Consider the following 21370-nt stretch of genomic DNA (forward strand, 5'->3'; position numbering starts at 1 on the left):
TTGGCGTCCCTCGTGACTCATTGCCAGTCACCAGTCACTCCGTCAGTCACTCCACGTCACCAGTCTAAACCTTGGTGTATCGTGCAAGTCGCCGCCAGTCACTCGTCCACCACTAACAGCCAGTCCCTCGCCACAGTCATAAATAAATCTGCCAGTCGCTTCACTTCACCAGTATAGGGCTTGGTGTCCCTTGTAAGTCGCTGCCAGTCACTCGTTTACTGCTAACAGCCAGTCACTCTCTTCCGTCATTAACAGTCTGTCAGTCAGTTATGCAATTCCTGTCGATCACGTGCCAATAAGTCACTAACACACCACCGCTCCGTCAGTGTCACGTGCCATCATACAGTCACTAACACACCACCGCTCCGTCAGTGTCACGTGCCATCATACAGTCACTAACACACCACCGCTCCGTCAGTGTCACGTGCCATCATACAGTCACTAACACACCACCGCTCCGTCAGTGTCACGTGTCATCATACAGTCACTAACACACCACCGCTCCGTCAGTGTCACGTGCCATCATACAGTCACTAACACACCACCGCTCCGTCAGTGTCACGTGCCATCATACAGTCACTAACACACCACCGCTCCGTCAGTGTCACGTGCCATCATACAGTCACTAACACACCACCGCTCCGTCAGTGTCACGTGCCATCATACAGTCACTAACACACCACCGCTCCGTCAGTGTCACGTGTCATCATACAGTCACTAACACACCACCGCTCCGTCAGTGTCACGTGCCATCATACAGTCACTAACACACCACCGCTCCGTGTCACTTGCGATCATACAGTCACTAACACACCACCGCTCCGTCAGTGTCACGTGCCATCATACAGTCACTAACACACCACCGCTCCGTCAGTGTCACGTGCCATCATACAGTCACTAACACACCACCGCTCCGTCAGTGTCACGTGTCATCATACAGTCACTAACACACCACCGCTCCGTCATATAAGTGTCACGTGTCATCATAGTCACGCACGCACCACCAAGTCACCAATGCGTCCCCCGCGCCGCCTCGTGTCCGTGCACCAAGCCAGGCACCGTCGAGGCACTTCCCATACCATTGTGCCGTTGTGACTCCTGGCTGCCGGTCCTCGGGGTGCCTCAAGGCGGGTGTGTCTTGGGTCCGCCGGTGTGGTGGCGGGGCACGGGGCGGCGACCACAAGCACTGGCCGGCGCAGCACAGCACGACACAGCACAACGCGGCATGAGCCAAGATCGACACATAAGTCCGTATTTTTAAACATACCAGCGCCTTACTTCGCCTGTTTGAAAAGCCTCTCGTAGAAGTTGCTGAACTTTTCATGGACTGTTGTGTGATCCTGGTGATAGTTTGACACGACTTCTACACCTTGACCTGTAAAACCACCCATGAAAACTCTATTAATCTTCTCTGTAGCCTTGGGAAAGAGTCGTAAGGGGAGCCTGATAGGTTTAAGAATATGGACCTTATCTCCATCTTGGGCTGAACATTGCGGGTTGTCGGGAACACGGGACGAAGGCGAGGTGGGCCGGACTAAGCCTGCCTGGGCAAGAACGAGCAAGACGTGATTCACAGTGAGTTATAACACCTGAGTATTGTTGAGGGCTCCACCGCGGCAACACCGCCCACGCCTGCTACACCGCCTGCTGCAGGAACACTGAGAATGATGCGCCGCGCGATGCTGCCGGCGAGGGGGAGGGACTGGAAGGCTGGCCGACGCTACGCACCTCGAGGAGACGGACTGACGGGGTGCCTCCTGCCCCGACGAGGAGGCTGAGAGGCGTGTGTTGTGTTCTGGGGAAGTGAGTGAGGGGGGGGGGGAGGTAGTGTGTGTTTGGCAGGTGCGTGGAGCAGCTGTGTTCTGGGGCGGTGTGTGTTTGTGTGTGTGTGTGGGGGGTGGGACAATTGTGATCTTGGGCAATGTGTGTGGGTGGGTGGGTGGGGTGGGGGGCAGATGTGTTTTGGGGCAGTGTGTGTATGGTGGTGAGTGTGTGTGTGTGTGTGTGTGTTGGGGTGGGGGTGGGGGTGGGTGGGGGGCAGGCTGTACGTGTGTGTGTGTGTGTGTGTGTGTGTGTGTGTGTGTGTGTGTGTGTGTGTGTGTGTGTGTGTGTGTGTTACTTGTGCTATGGAGGGGCAGTGTTGAGCTCAAGGACGCCTGCTTAGGAACACCACCTCCACACCCTTACTGGCGAGGCTCAGACACGTGTATTGTCACAGGTCTTCCTCAAGGAGCGGCGTTAGTCACCTCGAGGACATGATAACGCAAGGCACATCGAACTGAGACTTGGCCTTCACCTGACGGAGACACTGACGTTCCGAACCCCACGTGAGGCTTAGAAACGCGTGTTGTCTTTACTGGTGTTGAGGGAGTGCTTCTGTGTCCTGAAGGCTTGGTCACACGGGGAGCGAGGCAGCGAGGGTCGGGGCAAGGTCGGGGCGCTCACACCACACGCCACGGACCACGGACAAGGCTCAGAAACATGCTTTGTGCTCACTAGTTTTCTACGGGCTGTTTCTGGGTCCTAGAGCCTCACCACACGGGGGGGACGGGGGTACAGGGGGGAAGGGGGCGAGGTTCAGTCCGCTCACACGTCTCTAAGCATCCCCTTGACCCCCCTCCCTCTCGGCGTCGCGTCCTGTTGAGAATGTTGACGGGAGTGTTTGCTGTGGAAGACCCGGGAGGCAAACCTAAATGTTAGGATGCCTCTCGAGGAACTCGCCTTACAGTTGCTGCGAGACGCCTTACGCTGCGTGTGGACAGTCAGCGGGGAAGTAAGGCACAGAGGAGGGCAGCTCGCGGCCAGGGCGGGGCTGTGGCGAGGCAGAGGATGAAGGAGGCGGTGAAGGAGGAGGAGGAGTCTGGCATCCACAAAGGACAGCACCACGCCCTGCCGCACGCTTTGGGTCCACATGACGCCACTCCGCGACACACACACACACACACACACACACACACACACACACACACACACACACACACACACAGGCGCCTAGACATATCACCGCCACATGTTGGACCACGACAGCACTGCGAGATTGGAAGTTGTGGACTGATTTATTGTTTATGTCGTCCTGTGGCGCGCACACACACACACACACACACACACACACACACACACACACACACACACACACGCTGACTGGAGGAAGAACAACATTGGACATCGTCAGCTTCGCCTCGTCCAACACAACACAACGCGAAACACCGCATCGCAACACACACCACAGCGCTTCGCCATCACCACCACAGACACCTCCACATCATCACCACACCACCACACCACCCTGGAAACACGGGGCTGTGGTTGAAGTCCCTCCCCACCACCACCACCACCACCACCACCAGCACTATACCACAGCCAGATTCACTAAGACTCCCACACGAAGTCAACGTTCTAGTCTTCACCCTTCTCTCAGCCGCTTCCCCTGGGCTAGGAATCACTTGTAGGATTGGAGGAGGTGTTGGTAGTGTCCCCCAGTAGGATATAGGACTCGAGGGGCGGGGGGAGGCCTAGTTTTGGGGCCCCGGAGTGTATCCTCTTTGGCGTGAGGGAGTGACGGACGGTTCGCCAGCACAGGGAGGTGAGGGTCGGGGGCTGCGTCCAGTGCGGCATCATGAGGGTCTTGAGCTCGAGGAAGACGGGACCCAAAACCTGAGGAAGGGGAGAGAGGGTTATGGGATGCCTTGGAGAGCGTTTGGTGTGTGTGGGAAGATTTATAGGTGATTAGAGGGATATTTAAAGGCACACACACACACACACACACACACACACACACACACTTACCATCCCTATCTCCCTCACTCTTTTCCTACTTCACCTCGTGTATTCAGATTAATTTCATCACTCAAAATTAATATGTACGGATGGTCAGATATACCCTATGCAAATGAGAAGACTCCAGTTTGTGTTCTAAAATGCTATCAATTTGTATATCCGATTAACAGCCACGGAGGTCTTGTTAGTTTGTCATTTTATTTCTCAAGCTCAAGGGCAACAAAAAAAGGTGTAAAAGCAAGCCCGTTTGGTTCCTTAAATGAGTTTTCTCTCACTCTTTTTCTCTCACTCATTTATTTTTTGTTCTCATTTCTTCATTAATTCATTCACTCCTTCATTCACCCACTCCTCTCCTCTGTAACTCACTAACCCATTCACTCACTCCTCTGTCTCTCCCTTCCACTCTCTCTCCCACTCCCTCCTTTCCTCAGTCACTCACTAAGCCATTCAATCCTTCATTCCTAACCTAACCTAACCTAACCTAAGCTACCTAATCTAACCTAACCTAACCCTAACCTAAGCTACCTAATCTAACCTAACCTAATCTAACCTAACCTAACCTAACCTAACCGCACCTACTACCCCCATGGTCTCTCCCTTCCACTCCTCCTCCCACTCCCTCCTTTCCTCAGTCACTCACAAACCCATTCACTCATTCCTTCACTCACTCCTTTCCTCCCACACTCATTCACTCCCTTCTTCACTCACTCCATCGCTTCCTTCATTCACTCCCTCCTAGTGACATAGCTGGGTATCATTCACTAGGGGGCACAGCTAAGTATGGGGGGTCACTAGATGGGTGGAGCTCAGGGGCGTTCTGATGTCACAGGTTACTGGGGCATATCCTAAGATCAGATCAGTGGTGGGTATTAGGGCATGGCCAGTGGGGGGCATCTGGTGGGGGGCTGGAGTAGCACGGGGGGCACGTCCACACCATAACCCCCCCACCCCCTCCACCCGGAGCTACCCCACTCCTCTCTCTATCCCTCTTTCCTTTCCTCACCCATTCCTACACTCATTCATTCCCCCCTATCCCTCCCCCTTTCACCCCTCCACACGTGTTCCCCCATGCCCCCCCCCTCCCCCTGAGCTACCCCACTCCTCTCTCTATCCCTCTTTCCTTCCCTCACCCATTCCTACTCTCATTCATTCCCCCCTATCCCTCCCCCTTTCACCCCTCCACCCCGAGCTACCCCACTTCTCCCTCTCTTTCCTTCCCTCACCCATTCCTACACTCATTCATTCCCCCCTATCCCTCCCCCTTTAACCCCCCCCCCACGTGTTCCCCATGCCCCCCACACACGGAGCTACCCCACTCCTCTCTCTATCCCTCTTTCCTTCCCTCACCCATTCCTACTCTCAATCATTCCCCTCTATCCCTCCCCCCCCTCCACTCTTCCTCTCCTCACGTACCTTGTAACACCTGGATTGCCTAAACATGGTCCTCAGGATATGTTGGTGCATGCGCCGCGGGTTGTCCGCCATCACGTGGGCGAGGATGGCAACGGTGTAGGCGCAGTTTTCGACGCGACGGTGGGTGATCACAGCCTGGGGAGGGAGGGAAGGTTAGGTTAGGTTAGGTAGGGGGGGAAGAGGAACAGTGGGGAACGGGGTTAGGGTAGGATAGGTTAGGATAGGTCGAGGAACAGTCTGGGAGATGTTGGGAAGGATAGGTTGGGTTAGGATGGGAGGAGGAACAGTGGGGAACGGGGGTAGGGTAGGATGGGTTAGGATGGAGGGAGGAACAGCCTGGGAGATGTAGGGAAGGGTAGGTTAGGTTAAGATGGGAGGAGAAACAGCCTGGGTAGGGAAGGTTAGGATGGGAGGTGGAAGTAGTTAATGTTTTGTTAGGTTTTATTTATTATTATTATTATTTTTTTTACTGCATAGGAAGCAGCTCTAGGGCAAAAAAAAAAAGGAAACAATAATGAAAAAAAAAAACACTTCGCTGTTCCCACAAAAAGCGCTCAGAGGAGTGGCCAAAAGAGAGGTCAATTTCGGAAGGAGAGGTGTCCTGATACCCTCCACTTGGTTGAAAGGAGTTTATGGATAGGTTGGAAGAGGGAATTATGGTTGTGCCATACGCTCCGGTAGCTCAATCGGTAGAGCGCTGCGCTGCGAGGCTTAACGGCCAAATATGCGGCGGTTCGAGCCCCGCTCAGGCCGGATTCTTTCGGTTGACTAGGAGTGGCTACTGTCCCCCCTTGAGCAAGGGGGATGGGGTGTGTGGTGTGTGAGGTCCTGGCAGTACCCAACGATCGATTATAATGAGCACTTGCTCTCGTCAGGAGGGTACCTGCTGGCGAAAGCGAGTCCAACTCGTGATCAGGCCGTGGTGAATTACACACACATCAATTCACCTCTCATTCCTAGCCCCTTGTCAACTACTCTTACCGACCCCTCACGCACCCCACACACCCTTCACCCCAACCTCACCCGATTCTCCTTCCCTCCTCTCACACCTCCAGAAACCAAGTCAACACACTCCTGCCAACCTTACCCCCTAACATTCACCCCACACTCACCACCTCACCCTTACTCACACCTCCCCCCTACACACTCTTCACCCCGACGCACCTTGAGGAACCAGGTAAACACACTCTGGTCCTTGTCCGTCCCGTCCGCGGCGCCCCACGCTGAGGAGCCGTGGTTGAGCAGCGTCCGCGTCAGGGGCAGGGAGTCGTCCAGGTGCTCCACGCTGTACGTCAGGAGCGTGCGGCCCTGGGGGGAGGACGGAGGTTAGGAGGGAACGAGAGGGGTCATAGGACATGAAGAATAGGCGTGATATAGTTAGCTTAGGTTAGGTTAGGATCATCGGACATAAAAAATAGGCGTGATATAGTTAGGTTAGGTTAGGTTAGGTTAGGATCATCGGACATAAAAAATAGGCGTGATATAGTTAGGTTAGGTTAGGTTAGGATCATCGGACATAAAGAATAGGCGTGATATAGTTAGGTTAGGTTAGGTTAGGTTAGGATCATAAAGAATAAAGAATAGGCGTGATATAGTTAGCTTAGGTTAGGTTAGGTTAGGATCATCGGACATAAAGAATAGGCGTGATATAGTTAGGTTAGGTTAGGTTAGGTTAGGATCATAAAGAATAAAGAATAGGCGTGATATAGTTAGGTTAGGTTAGGATCATAAAGAATAGGCGTGATATAGTTAGGTTTTTTTTTTTTTTTTTTTTTTTTTACAGCAAAGGAGACAGCTCAAGGGCACAAAAAAGTAAACATTAATAAAAAAAAGCCCGCTACTCGCTGCTCCTAAAAGAATCCAAAGAGGTGGCCGAAAGATAGGTCAGTTTCGGGAGAGGTGTCCTGATACCCTCCTCTTGAAAGAGTTCAAGTCGTAGGCAGGAGGAAATACAGATGAAGGAAGATTGTTCCAGAGTTTACCAGCGTGAGGGATGAAAGAGTGAAGATGCTGGTTAACTCTTGCATAAGGGGTTTGGACAGTATAGGGATGAGCATGAGTAGAAAGTCGAGTGCAGCGGGGCCGCGGAGGGAGGCATGCAGTTAGCAAGTTCAGAAGAGCAGTCAGCGTGGAAATATCGATAGAAGATAGAAAGAGAGGCAACATTGCGGCGGAATTTAAGAGGTAGAAGACTATCAGTATGAGGAGGAGAGCTGATGAGACGAAGAGCCTTTGCCTCCACTCTGTCCAGAAGAGCTGTGTGGTGGAGCCCCCACATGAGATGCATACTCCATACGAGGGCGGACAAGGCCCTGTATATGGACAGCAACTGTGCAGGGAGAAGAACTGGCGGAGACGGTACAGAACGCCCAGCCTCGAGGAAGCTGATTTAGTAAGAGATGAGATATGAAGTTTCCAGTTGAGATTTTGAGTTAAGGATAGACCGAGGATGTTTAGTGTTGAGGAAGGTGATAGCTGGGTGTTGTCAAAGAATAGGGGATAGTTGTTTGGAAGATTGTGTCGAGTGGATAGGTGGAGAAACTGTGTTTTGAGGCGTTGAAGGACACCAGGTTCTTCTTGCCCCAATCGGAAATAATAGTAAGGTCTGAGGCTAAGCGTTCTGCAGCCTCCAGCCTTGAGTCGTTAAGTTCCTGAAGGGTGGGTCTTCTATTAAAAGAAGTTGAATAATGCAGAGTGGAATCATCGGCGTAGGAATGGATAGGACAGTTCGTTTTGGAAAGAAGATCATCAATGAACAACAGAAAAAGAGTGGGAGATAGGACAGAACCCTGTGGGACACCACTGTTAATAGATTTAGGGGAAGAACAGTGACCGTCTACCACGGCAGAAATAGAACGGTCAGAAAGGAAACTGGAGATAAAGGTACAGAGAGAAGGATAGAAACCGTAGGAGGGTAGTTTAGAAAGCAAAGATTTGTGCCAGACCCTATCAAAAGCTTTTGATATGTCCAGCGCAATAGCAAAAGTTTCACCGAAACGGCTAAGAGAGAATGACCAAGAGTCAGTTAAGAAGGCTAGGAGATCACCAGTAGAACGCCCCTTGCGGAACCCATACTGGCGATCAGATAGAAGGTCAGAAGTGGAAAGGTGCTTTTGAATCTACCGGTTAAGGATTGATTCAAAAGCTTTAGATAGACAAGAAAGTAAAGCAATAGGACGGTAGTTTGAGGGATTGGAGCGGTCACCCTTCTTAGGTACAGGCTGTATGAAGGCATACTTCCAGCAAGAAGGAAAGGTAGATGTTGACAGGCAGAGGCGAAAGAGTTTGACCAGGCAGGTTAGGTTAGGTTAGGTTCATCGGACATAAAGAATAGGCGTGATATAGTTAGGTTAGGTTAGGTTAGGATCATCGGACATAAAGAATAGGCGTGATATAGTTAGGTTAGGTTAGGTTAGGTTAGGATCATCGGACATAAAGAATAGGCGTGATATAGTTAGGTTAGGTTAGGTTAGGTTAGGATCATAAAGAATAAAGAATAGGCGTGATATAGTTAGGTTAGGTTAGGCATATATGGGTTAGGTTAGGTTAGGATCATAAAGAATAAAGAATAGGCGTGATATAGTTAGGTTAGGTTAGGTTAGGTTAGGATCATAAAGAATAAAGAATAGGCGTGATATAGTTAGGTTAGGTTAGGTTAGGTTAGGATCACAAAGAATAAAGAATAGGCGTGATATAGTTAGGTTAGGTTAGGTTAGGATCGTAGGACAAAGAGGAGGCGTGATATAGTTAGGTTAGGTTAGGTTAGGTTAGGATCATAAAGAATAAAGAATAGGCGTGATATAGTTAGGTTAGGTTAGGTTAGGATCGTAGGACATAAAGAGGAGGCGTGATATAGTTTGGGATTAGTTTGTGTTTGCATTTAAGATCACGTTTTTGTTACAGTAAGGAGAAATTTCAAGGGCATAGGAAGATAGGTAAGGCAAGGTAGTGCACTTTTTTTTTTTTTAAGAGGAGACGCTTCAGAGGCATACAAAGATTGAGAAAGTGGTTAAAAAAGGGTAGTTAAAAGTAGAGGCACCTTCAACCACCCACACCCACCCATACACCCACACCCACACCCACCCACACCTACACCCACACTCACACTCACACTTACACCCACACTCACACCCACACCCACCCACCCACACCTACACCCACCATCACCCACACCCACACCCACACTCACACTCACACTTACACCCACACCCACCCATACACCCACACCCACCCACACCCACCATCACCCACACCCACACCCACACTCACACTCACACTTACACCCACACCCACCCATACACCCACACCCACCCACACCCACCATCACCCACACCTACACCCACACTCACACTTACACCCACACTCACACCCACACCCACACCCACCCACCCACACCTACACCCACCATCACCCACACCTACACCCACACTCACACTTACACCCACACCCACCCATACACCCACACTCACACTTTCACCCTCAGCTCTCCCTGCCCACATCCACCCATACCCTCACTCCCAACCTCACCCCTACCCTCGCCCCCCTATATCCCCCCTTCATCCTCACCAGCCGCACCCCCTCACCTCATTATTTGCGGCGTCGACGTGCGCCCCGGCCTGCAGCAGGATGCGAGCGACCTGCGCGGCCCGCTGGTACAGGCCTTGCCGCAGGAGGTTCCGCACGAGGTGGAGCGGCGTCTCCCCGGCGTTGTCCCGCACGCTGACGTCCGCGCCGTGGGCCAGCAGCGTGCACAGCGCCTCCACTAGCGAGGTACTCCGCACGTCACCTGGAAGTCAGCAATAGTCAGCACCTACTTCCACACACTATTTAGCTCAGCAAATTGACTCAGCATATCAGTTCAGCATATAAACTCAGCACACTAGCACACTCTTACACCAACGACCTACTTCGCACGTCACAGTTAAGTCAACAATTTACAACCTAGCCAATAACTCAGTCGTAAAAATGTGATGTGAATATAAAACAAAACCAACTAACTACGCCTTGAAAAACGGATCAGAAAACACGAATCAGACACTTTTGGGACGCGGTTAGCTAGAAGACTTGGAATTTCAGTGTTAAGTCGACATATTACAACCTAGCCAATAACTCAGACGTAAAAAATGTGATGTGAATATAAAACAAAACCAACTAACTACGCCTTGAAAAACGGATCAGAAAAGACGAATCAGACACTTTTGGGACGCGGTTAGCTAGAAGAGTTGGAATTTCACAGTTAAGTCGACAAATTATAACCTGGCCAGTAACTCAGACGTAAGAAAAGTGATGTGAATATAAAACAAAACCAACTAACTACGCCTTGAAAAACGGATCACAAAACACGAATCAGACACTTTTGGGACGCGGTTAGCTAGAAGAGTTGGAATTTCACAGTTAAGTCGACAAATTACAACCTAGCCATTAACCCAGTCGTAAGAAAAGTGATGTGAAAATAAAACAAAATCGACTAACAACGCCTGGAAAAACGGATCAGAAAAGACGAATCAGCCACTTTTGGGACGCAGTTAGCTAGAAGAGTTGGATTTTCACAGTGTTAAGTCGACAAATTATAACCTGGCCAGTAACTCAGTCGTAAAAATGTGATGTGAAAATAAAACAAAATCGACTAACAACGCCTGGAAAAACGGATCAGGAGAGACAAATCACCCACATTACAATTCAGAAATAATATGACGTTTAAAATATCAGGCGTGATAGTCTATATTACAACCTGGCCAGTAACTCAGTCGTAAGAAAAGTGATGTGAAAATAAAAGAAAACCAACTAACTGCGCCTTGAAAAACGGATCGGAAAACACAAATCACCCACATTACAATTCAGAAATAATATGACGTTTAAAATATCAGGCGTGTATAGTCTCCATAATCACCACCACCACCACCCACCGAGTAGCAGGGCGTGTAAGGGTGTCTGGCCTAGCACATTGGCCTCGTTGACCTCCGCGCCCACGCCCACGCCCACCATCCGGCTGACGAGGGGCCCGGGCTGAGGCAGGAGGCAGGCCACGTGGAGGGCTGTGGGCGTCAGCTTCTGCGGGAGGAACAGGAAGATTACGTTAGGTTAGAGACTAGAAATGTGAGTCGTAGAAGATATGAGAAATGGAAAAGAGGAAAGGTTACGTAAGGTTAGTGACTAGAAATAGGAGAGGCAGAAGAAAAGTAGAAGGGAAAGAGGAAAGGTTACGTTAGGTTAAGGAGAGGTAGAAGAAAAAAGTAGAAGGAAAAGAGGAAAGGTTACGTTAGGTTGAGAGGTTGAAGAAAAAAGTAGAAGGAAAAGAGGAAAGGTTACGTAAGGTTAGTGACTAGAAATAGGAGAGGTAGAAGAAAAGTAGAAGGGAAAGAGGAAAGGTTACGTTAGGTTAAGGAGAGGTAGAAGAAAAGTAGAAGGGAAAGAGGAAAGGTTACGTTAGGTTAAGGAGAGGTAGAAGAAAAAAGTAGAAGGAAAAGAGGAAAGGTTACGTTAGGTTAAGGAGAGGTAGAAGAAAAAAGTAGAAGGAAAAGAGGAAAGGTTACGTTAGGTTAAGGAGAGGTAGAAGAAAAAAGTAGAAGGAAAAGAGGAAAGGTTACGTTAGGTTAAGGAGAGGTTGAAGAAAAAAGTAGAAGGGAAAGAGGAAAGGTTACGTTAGGTTAAGGAGAGGTAGAAGAAAAAAGTAGAAGGAAAAGAGGAAAGGTTACGTTAGGTTAAGGAGAGGTAGAAGAAGAAAAGTAGAAGGGAAAGAAGAAAGGTTACGTTAGGTTAAGGAGAGGTAGAAGAAAAAAGTAGAAGGAAAAGAGGAAAGGTTACGTTAGGTTAAGGAGAGGTAGAAGAAAAAAGGAGAAGATGGAAAAGAGGAAAGGTTACGTAAGGTTAAGGAGAGGTAGAAGAAAAAAAGGAGAAGATGGAAAAGAGGAAAGGTTACGTAAGGTTAGGGTAAAACTAGAAATAGGAGAGGAAGAAGAAAAAAAAGAAGGAAAAGAGAAGGGAGGTTACGTTAGGTGAAAGAGGTAGAGAGAGGTTACGTTAGGTTAGGTTAGGTTAGGTTAGGTTAGGTTAGGTTACGTTAGGTTAGGTTAGGTTAGGTTAGGTTACGTTAGGTTACGTTAGGTTAGGTTACGTTAGGTTAGGTTAGGTTAGGTTACGTTAGGTTAGGTTAGGTTAGGTTAGGTTAGGTTAGGTTAGGTTAGGTTAGGTTAGGTTAGTGTGAGTACTTGAGAGAGTGAGTGGACAGAAGTTTGAACTGGAAATATAAGAGGAAGTAGACGTAGAAAAAGGAAGAAAAGGAAAAAGAAAATAATTGAAGAAAGAAAAATGAGAAGAATAGAAAAAAACCAAGTAGGAGAAGTAGAAAAGGGAAATGAAAAAGAGAGAAAGACAAAGAAAAAAAAGAAAAAAAGAATGAGTAGCAAATTTTAAATAAAAAATATAAATTAAACCGAAGCAAAAAAAAAAAAAATAAATAAATAAATCACCGTTTCCTAACCATTTACTAACCCCTTCCTGCCTTCTTTCCTTTACCCTTTCCATTTCCTCTTACTCTTCCCCTTACAAGAAAAAAAAAAATCTCCGTTTCTTAACCATTTCCTAACCCCTTTCCTGCCTTCTTTCCTTTACCTTTTCCATTTCCTCTTACTCTTCCCCTTACAAGAAAAAAAAAAGGAAAGCTCTAATAGTGTTCCGTCCCTCCACGCGCATATCAGCAAACCATGAGCCGCCAATCAGGTGTTGTTTGTTATGACTGAGCCAATGGTTCTTTATCAGTTAACACCCGCGGCAGCCCTGAGCCAGCAGTTGGGAAAAAAAAACTATACAATGAAAGTGGAGTGAAAAGGAAGGTGTAAATAGTGGAAATGGGCATAGAAAAGCAAAGTCAGGGAAAGAAAAGTACAGAAAACCCCATTAGTTCAGAGTGAAGGGTATATATTGGGTCGTATTATAAGACAGTCGTAGCCCAAGAACACCTATTTGACAAGGCTCACGTAGGAGTTGTGGGCATTTCCAGGAGTAGTTTTATGACCCAGGTGGCAGTATGACCCTTCTTCTGTACCGTGAACCCGAAGAAACACTCATTAGAATCGTCCTGACCTCCTCTTTGACCTTTAGAAATAACTGATGTGAGAAGCAAAGTGTCTTCTAATACCGACGTAAGTGTGCACGGTGAAGTAACTAAGTGCATGGTGTTAAGTATAGAAGTGTGGAGAAGGAGGACCTAAGAAGTGATACAAAGCGGAACAGGTCAAAAGAAGAAGAAGAAGAAGTATAGAAGTCTTCAGTATTGCCGCTTGCACAACCCAACCCAACACTGTTTTGAAATTACAAGAAGCGTTCGTGCTGGGATCGGCATAAGCGGGAGGGAGGGGGGGCTAGAGGGAGGGGGAGGGAGGAGGGAAAGGGTGCGGGGGCCTCAATCCATGTTTTGGCTTAGTGAGCAGTTTGTATATCTCTCTCTCTCTCTCTCTCTCTCTCTCTCTCTCTCTCTCTCTCTCTCTCTCTCTCTCGTTCGTGTTGCAGAAAAGATTAAGGCAACAAGAGAGAGAGAGAGAGAGAGAGAGAGAGAGAGAGAGAGAGAGAGAGAGAGAGAGAGAGAGAGAGAGAGAGAGAGAGAGAGAGAGAGAGAGTATCAACGCAACGCAACCCAGCCTATCCCATTTACACCTAAACTTATCCTAAACCCAATCCGAACTAACCTAAAGCTAACCCACCCCAACCCAACTTAAACTTATCCTATCTTAAACCTATCCTAAACCTATCCTAAATCCAACCCAACCTAAAACTAACCCAACCCAACACTACTTAAACCTATTCCATCTTAACTATCCATATGTATAAGAGAATCAATCTATCTGTCTGTCTATCTATCTATCTATCTATTTCACGTTGCTTAAGATGTTTAACAAGTGTAAGATTACGACGTATTACAATGTGCTAATGACAATAAGATAATGATGATAATATAAATCCAACCAATACCCATCTAAGTCTAACCCAATCCTAACCCAACTCATCCTATCTCAAACTCAACAAAAAAAAATTAACCCAAATCCAACCTCTAACCATCCTAACCTAACCTAACCTAACCTAACCCACGCCGTCCCTCAAGCATCCTTCCTCTCCTCGCCTCTATATCCAGCCTGTTCTCCTGCTCATAATACGACCCTCAATCCTAACCCAACTCATCCCATCTTAAACACAACACAAGAATATTAACCCAAATCCAACCTCTAACCATCCTAACCTAACTTAACCCACGACATCTCTCCTGCACCTTTCCTCTCCTCGCCTCTATATCCAGCGTGTTCTCCTGCTCATAATACCGCCCCCAATCCTAACCCAACTCATCCCATCTTAAACACAACAAAAAAAAAATTAACCCAAATCCAACCCCTAACCAACCTAACCTTCACCTCACCTAACCTAACCCACGCCGTCCCTCCTGCATCCTTCCTCTCCTCGCCTCTATATCCAGCGTGTTCTCCTGCTCATAATACGACCCCCAATCCTAACCCAACTCATCCCATCTTAAATACAACACAAGAATATTAACCCAAATCCAACCTCTAACCATCCTAACCTAACCTAACCTAACTTAACCCACGACATCTCTCCTGCACCTTTCCTCTCCTCGCCTCTATATCCAGCGTGTTCTCCAGCTCATCCCATCTTAAACACAACAAAAAAAAATTAACCCAAATCCAACCCCTAACCAACCTAACCTTCACCTCACCTAACCTAACCCACCTCTATATCCAGCGTGTTCTCCTGCTCATAATACGACCCCCAATCCTAACCCAACTCATCCCATCAAACTCAACACACAAAAAAATATCCCAATCCAACCCATAAGGCCATAACCAACCTAACCTTCACCTCACCTAACCTAACCCACGCCGTCCCTCCTGCACCCTTCCTCTCCTCACCTCTATCTCCAGCGTGTTCTCCTGCTCCTCGTAGCCGAAGAGAAGGCTGCAGAGGGTGAAGCTGTCACACCCGCGGCACTTGGAGACTGTCTTCACTTTGGTATCTGTGGGAAGGGATAGAGAGGTGGTGTTGAGAGGGAGGCATACTTACGACATTAACTTAAGACTGTCTTCACTTACGACAATAACCTAGATTGTCTTCACTTACGACTGTCTTCACTTACGACTGTCTTCAATTGCAACAATAACTTAAGATTGTCTTCATTTACGGCAATAACTTAAGACTGTCTACACTTACGACTGTCTTCACTTACGACATTAACTTAAGACTGTCTTCACTTACGACAATAACCTAGATTGTCTTCACTTACGACTGTCTTCACTTACGACATTAACTTAAGACTGTTTCACTTACGACAATAACCTAGATTGTCTTCACTTACGACTGTCTTCACTTACGACGATAACTTAAGACTGTCTACACTTACGACTGTTTACTTACGACTGTTTTCACTTACGACAATAACTTAAGACTGTCTACACTTACGACTGTCTTCACTTAAGACTGTCTACACTTACGACAATAATCTAAGACTGTCTTCACTTACGACAATAACTTACTACTGTCTTCACTTACGACAACAACCTACTACTGTCTTCACTTTGCTATCTGTGGGAAGGACGGAGAGACGGTGTTGAGAGGGGGATGTAAGGACCAGGGAGAACTTTCGACAAAACTATATTAAGGCCAAATATTATTAAACCATTCTTCGTCCAAGTTCACATATTTAACAAAGCTTTCATAGGAGTTTAGGGCATTTCCAGGGGTAGTTTAATGGCTCTGGTTGTAGTCTGGTGGTAGTCTGAGGGAGAACTTCCGACAAAACTTTATAAAGGCCAACTATTATTAAACTTTTCTTCGCCCAAGTTCACATATTTAACAAAGCTTTCATAGGAGTTTGGGGCATTTCCAGGGGTAGTTTAATGGCTCTGGTTGTAGTCTGGTGGTAGTCTGAGGGAGAACTTCCGACAAAACTTTATAAAGGCCAAGTATTATTAAACCTTTCTTCGGCCAAGTTCACAAAGCTTTCATAGAAGTTTGGGGCATTTCCAGGGGTAGTTTAATGGCTCTGGTTGTAGTCTGGTGGTAGTCTGAGGGAGAACTTCCGACAAAACTTTATAAAGGCCAAGTATTATTAAACCTTTCTTCGGCCAAGTTCACAAAGCTTTCATAGGAGTTTGGGGAATTTCCAGGGGTAGTTGAATGACCCTGATGGTAGTCTGACCCCCCTTCTGTACCATGAACCTAAAAAAACACTCACGACGAACCGATTGATCTCCTTTTTAGCCTTTGGAGAGAGTTGAAGTGAGAGGTGGAGGCTTCTGAGAGCACCGATCCAGTTCCACAGTCCAATACAATAAGGGTTTTTTTTTGTAAGTTTTTTTTTTTTTTTTTTTTTTACATCAAAGGACACGGCTCAAGGGCAACAAAAAAAGTAAAAAAAAAAAATAAAAAAGCCCGCTACTTGCCGCTCCCATAAAAGCTAAAATTAAGCATCTAAGCCAAACAAAACACTACCACGAAAGTTCTTTTTAACACAAGGTAAAAAATGATTGACGAAGCCATACGTGAATCTCTTATAGTACCAGATATTGAGTAAAAAAAAAGTCCCGCACCATCATGTAAAATATAGTTTGGTTTGGGGGTTTACAATAACACTTAGGGCCAGTTTCACAGTTCCCCATGATGGGTTAGTAAGCTCCCAAACCAATACCAGAGCCTTCGAAATTTCCTTGTACAGTGTCTGGTGATTATATTTAAGTTCACAAATTTGATGAAACTATACAGGAAAAGTCTTGTGTATTTAGTGTGGCATCGAAGACCTCACCATTTTGGATTGTATGGGATTCTATAGTTTGGTTCGGGCTGTTACAAAGACACTGTGTTGGACTATGAAATCGGTTCTTAGGGACTGTGTCGATTGCCCTTATCAAAGACTGGGAAGAAAAGATTGATGGGGAAAGATCTTAGTATGGAAACTTAGGAGGAGGACTTAAAAGGAGAAAAATGGACTTGAACTTGGAAGAGGAAATGAAACAAACCACCAAAATTACGCTGGAGAAATACACAGACCTTGATAAAAGTGGAGATAACAGGGAAACCAAGAGGAGGAGGAGGAGGAAGAGGAAGACAGGAGGAGGTTAAGGCGAAAACAGAAAGAAAGAAGCCGTGTTTACTGGTCTTTTTTTATATCAGAGAAAAAAAAAACACAACGGGGAAGGAAAGAAAATCGAGGATGGGAAAATGTGAAGAGGGGGAAAAAAAACATAATGAGAAAGAAAGAAGAAAATGTGTTAATGGAAAAAAATAGGATGAATATGAGAGAGAGAGAGAGAGAGAGAGAGAGAGAGAGAGAGAGAGAGAGAGAGAGAGAGAGAGAGAGAGAGAGAGAGAGAGAGAGAGAGAGAGAGAGAGAGAGAGAGACATGATCACGCACAGCCAAATCAGATGAGTGTCACGTGACTTCAGAGGGATTGTGACCAGACAGTTCTCTTTTTTTCCTTCATTTCCGCCTCCGCCTCCGCCTCCTCCTCCTCTTATTCTTCTTTCTCTCATTTATCATTTAATCTCTTCCTTTCCTTTTCATTATTTATGTTGTTATTGATTTACTCTTAGGCTCATTCTACTGTTATCATCGTTATTATTATTGTTATTATTATTATTATTATTATTGTTATTGTTATTATTATTATTACTGTTATTATTATTATGGAGGAGTGCAGAGGAGCTACCAGCGTGAAAATATCGACAGAATATATAAAGAGGCATCATTGCGGCGGAATTTAAGAGGTACTAGACGAGGAAGGGAGCTGATCAGACCAAAGCCTTTGACCCACATTCTCAAACAGTTCGGGGCCTACACATCTACATATGATAAGGCTTCGTAGAGATTGCGTCAGTATGTCCTTGGGTAGCTTAATGAGCCTAGTGATAGTTTGACAAGTCTTCTGCACCATGAACGTGAAAGAGAAAACTTATGAGAAGCCGACCAATTTCATTTGTGGCCCTTGGAAGAGTTAAGATCGTCTAAAGCGTCTGAGTATAAGTCCCTTCGACTCTAACCTTGTGGAAAAGTTGGAAAGTTTTGTTTAGTCGGCGCAACATCTGTGGTCATATGCCAGAGAGAGACAAGAGGAAGGAATTATAGGAGAACGGAACAGATCCCAGGAGACGGGACACAACCCCCGATTATTTAATACCTGAAACCCATTCATTGCAGGGTGGACATGGGCGTGGGGTATCTAACCTTGTGGCTATACGGGGATGAGTATAGAGGGGGAGCATATAACAATGAAGGGGATGACAAACGATAAAGTAGACAGGAATTGAAGAGTTATTATAAGAGACGGAACAGGTACAGAGGGAGAAGTGCGGACACCATACGCTACCCATTCAGCGGCCCCCAAAACACCTGAGACGCCGAGAGAGAGAAAATAAAATTGAAAGCGATACGAGAGAAGGCGAAAGAGGGCGAGAGATGGAAGTGACGATAAAGTAGACAGGAATTGAAGAGTTATTATAAGAGACGGAACAGGTATAGAGGGAGAAGTGCAGACACCATACGCTACCCATTCAGCGGCCCCCAAAACACTTGAGACGCCGAGAAGGAGGAAATAAAATTGAAAGCGATACGAGAGAAGGAGAAAGAGGACGAGAGATGGAAGTTAATAGAGGGGGAGGGTAATATACATCTTAAAACACACAACAACCTGAAGGGGGCGCTGTCACGTACCTTGGTGGGCGAATGGATCCGCCTTGGTAGAGCACCCGTCCAGGAGGTCCGCCAGGGTATGCAGCTGGGCGTGGTGGGCGAGGGGCAGGCGGGCGAGCAGCGGCCTCCCCCCCGTGCCCACGCCCCCGCCGCCGCCGCCAGCACCCCGGGCACCGCAGCCTAGGGACGGCGCCATGGACTCCCGCTCCACGGCGCCTCTCAGCTGCTGCAGAGCGCGGCACGACGACCCATCCCTGCGGAGGAGAAGGGTTGGTTAGGTTGGGTTGGGTTAAGTTTGGTTTGGTTTGGTTTGGTGTGGTTGTGATTAGTTAGGTTTGGTTTGGTTTGGTTTGAGAAGAGAGAAGGAAAGGAAGAAAAGAAGAGAAATACGAGGGAATGGAGTAAGTGAGAGGTTGGATTAGGAAGAATACAAAGGAGTGGATTAAGAGAGTGAGTGGACTGAGCAAGAAGGAAGGAAAAAGGGAGGCTGCACGCTGACTGCCAGGGCCGGGATACGAACCCAGGCCCACGGTTTCATAGCTAGGCGTTCTGACCACTGCACCACGGAGGCGATTGAGTGAAGTTCAGTGAAGTTTCAGGAATAGTGAAGTGGTTTGACAAAAAAAAATAATGAGTTTCTTGTAATTTTATAATGGCAGAGAGAGAGAGAGAGAGAGAGAGAGAGAGAGAGAGAGAGAGAGAGAGAGAGAGAGAGAGAGAGAGAGAGAGAGAGAGAGAGAGAGAGAGAGAGAGAGAGAGAGAGAGAGAGAGAGAGAAAAGGGGGGTATTTATCCGATAAGAAGGTGACAGCGATAAAAAAAGAGTAGTAACCGATAAAGTACAATATGTAAGAGAGAGAGAGAGAGAGAGAGAGAGAGAGAGAGAGAGAGAGAGAGAGAGAGAGAGAGAGAGAGAGAGAGAGAGAGAGAGAGAGAGAGAGAGAGAGAGATTAAGCATCGTTACCAAGACGTTGCTATAGTTACATTAAAGTCTCTCTCTCTCTCTCTCTCTCTCTCTCATTATCGTGGGACAGGAAAATTTGACGGTAATCTCTGAACTGGCTGACTGATTAACTAACTGACTGGCTAATTGACTGACTGACTGACTACGTGAAAAACTAAGTGACCAAAGTGACTGACTGCTTACCTGACTGACCTATTGACTGATTAACTAACTGTCTATCTATCTATCTGTATCTATCTATCTATCTATATGAATTGACTGAACGATTGACTGACTGACTTTTTACCTAACAGGCCACCACCACCACCACCACCAACAACAACAACAACAGTACCCACCGCCACCACCACCGCCGCCATCACCACCCACTCGTAATTTTGCATATCTAAGCGTCTGGTATTGATAAGGTTAGTGGTGGTGGTGGTGGTGGTGGTGGTGGTGGTGAGTAAGGGATTGTTATATTATTTTTTATCTATTTTTTTCTTCTTGTTTTCTTTTATCTTTTTTCTTCTTTTTTTGTCTGTCATTCTTCCTCTTTTTTTTAATCTTTTTTCTTGTCTTTTCTCTTTCTTGTTTTTCTTTTTCTTCTTTTCCGTCTTTCTCCTTCTTTTTCATCTTTTTTTTTTCCTTTTTCCTGTATTTCCTTTTTTCTTTGGTTATTTCATGTTCTCGAAAGGCATTCTTCTTCTTCTTCTTATTATTATTATTATTCTTATTATTATTATTACTACTACTACTACTACTATTACTACTACTATTACTACTTCTCAACCTTCTGCTTCTCCATTATCTTCAGCCTCTTCCTCCTTCTCTTCTCTCCTCCTCCTCCTCCTCCTCCTCCTCACCTTTGCTCACGTTCGGCAGGTGACGCGTGTTAATTATACGGGACAGCTTGAGACCGACACCTCTCCCCCCTCCCCTTTGCCCCCTCCCTCCCTCTCTCTCCCTGCCTCCCTTCCCTTCCTCCTTTCTGCCCTTCATTTTTCTTCTTTCCTCCGTTCCTCCCTTCCCTTTCCTTCGTCCCTTCTTCTCCTCTTTCCCTCTCTCTCCTTTTCTCTTACATCCTCCCTCCCTCCCTTTCCTCCCTCCTTTCTTCCCCCTCTTTTTCCTTTTCTCCTCAACGCTTTTCCTCCTTTTCTTTTTTTCCTTCCCCTCCTTCTATTTCTCTCTTTCTTTCTTCCTCTACGATTTTTTCTGTCTCCCTCTCTTTGCTCCCTTTCTCTCTCTCTCTCCCTTCTTTTCTCTCTCCTTCCTCCTTTTCCTTCTTTCCTTCTTCCTTTCTTATCTACGTTTCTTCTGTATCCCTCTTTTCCTTTCCCTTCTTTTCTTTCCTTATCTCCGTTTCTCTCTCTCCTCTCCTCCTCTCTGTTCATCTTTCCGCTTTTCTCCCTTCTTTTCTCCCTCTTCCCCTCTTCTCTGCCTTTCTTTCCTTCTTTCCTCTCTTCTCTTTCCTCCTCCCGTTTCTCTCTTATCTCCTTTTCTCCTTTCGTTCCTTCTTTCTTTCCTCCTTACCTCCCTTCCTTGCTCATT

The 21370-nt window shown here is 46.9% G+C and overlaps 1 protein-coding gene and 3 long non-coding RNA genes across 6 annotated transcripts in view; 3 read left to right on the forward strand and 1 right to left on the reverse strand.

The window, feature by feature from the left end:
• The window catches only part of LOC127002698 (uncharacterized), a 113678-nt gene that overhangs the window by 27444 nt on the left and 64864 nt on the right, over positions 1–21370 (forward strand). The gene's annotated exons all lie outside the window — the stretch shown is intronic.
• LOC127002695 (uncharacterized) overlaps positions 785–21370 on the reverse strand; it is an 87796-nt gene continuing 67210 nt past the window's right edge. For both annotated transcript variants that reach the window (XM_050868754.1, XM_050868756.1), the window contains exons 2-8: positions 18899–19131; positions 15105–15208; positions 11097–11241; positions 9774–9976; positions 6355–6498; positions 5191–5325; positions 785–3654 (exon numbers count right to left, since the gene is read on the reverse strand). In XM_050868754.1, coding sequence (XP_050724711.1) covers positions 3433–3654; positions 5191–5325; positions 6355–6498; positions 9774–9976; positions 11097–11241; positions 15105–15208; positions 18899–19131 — 1186 coding nt within the window. In that variant the 3' untranslated portion in view covers positions 785–3432. The remainder of the gene's footprint in view (positions 3655–5190; positions 5326–6354; positions 6499–9773; positions 9977–11096; positions 11242–15104; positions 15209–18898; positions 19132–21370) is intronic.
• LOC127002699 (uncharacterized) lies at positions 8597–9217 on the forward strand. Its single transcript, XR_007756423.1, has 3 exons — positions 8597–8700; positions 8778–8834; positions 8942–9217. It is a non-coding gene; the product is annotated as an uncharacterized LOC127002699 (long non-coding RNA).
• LOC127002697 (uncharacterized) lies at positions 11294–12010 on the forward strand. 2 transcript variants are annotated; one of them, XR_007756421.1, is made up of 3 exons: positions 11294–11443; positions 11611–11880; positions 11936–12010. It is a non-coding gene; the product is annotated as an uncharacterized LOC127002697 (long non-coding RNA). The 2 variants fall into 2 exon arrangements; XR_007756420.1 differs by having other exon boundaries at positions 11611–11772; positions 11827–12004.

Source organism: Eriocheir sinensis, chromosome 24 (assembly GCF_024679095.1).
Source record: "Eriocheir sinensis breed Jianghai 21 chromosome 24, ASM2467909v1, whole genome shotgun sequence".
Classification (NCBI taxonomy): domain Eukaryota; kingdom Metazoa; phylum Arthropoda; class Malacostraca; order Decapoda; family Varunidae; genus Eriocheir; species Eriocheir sinensis.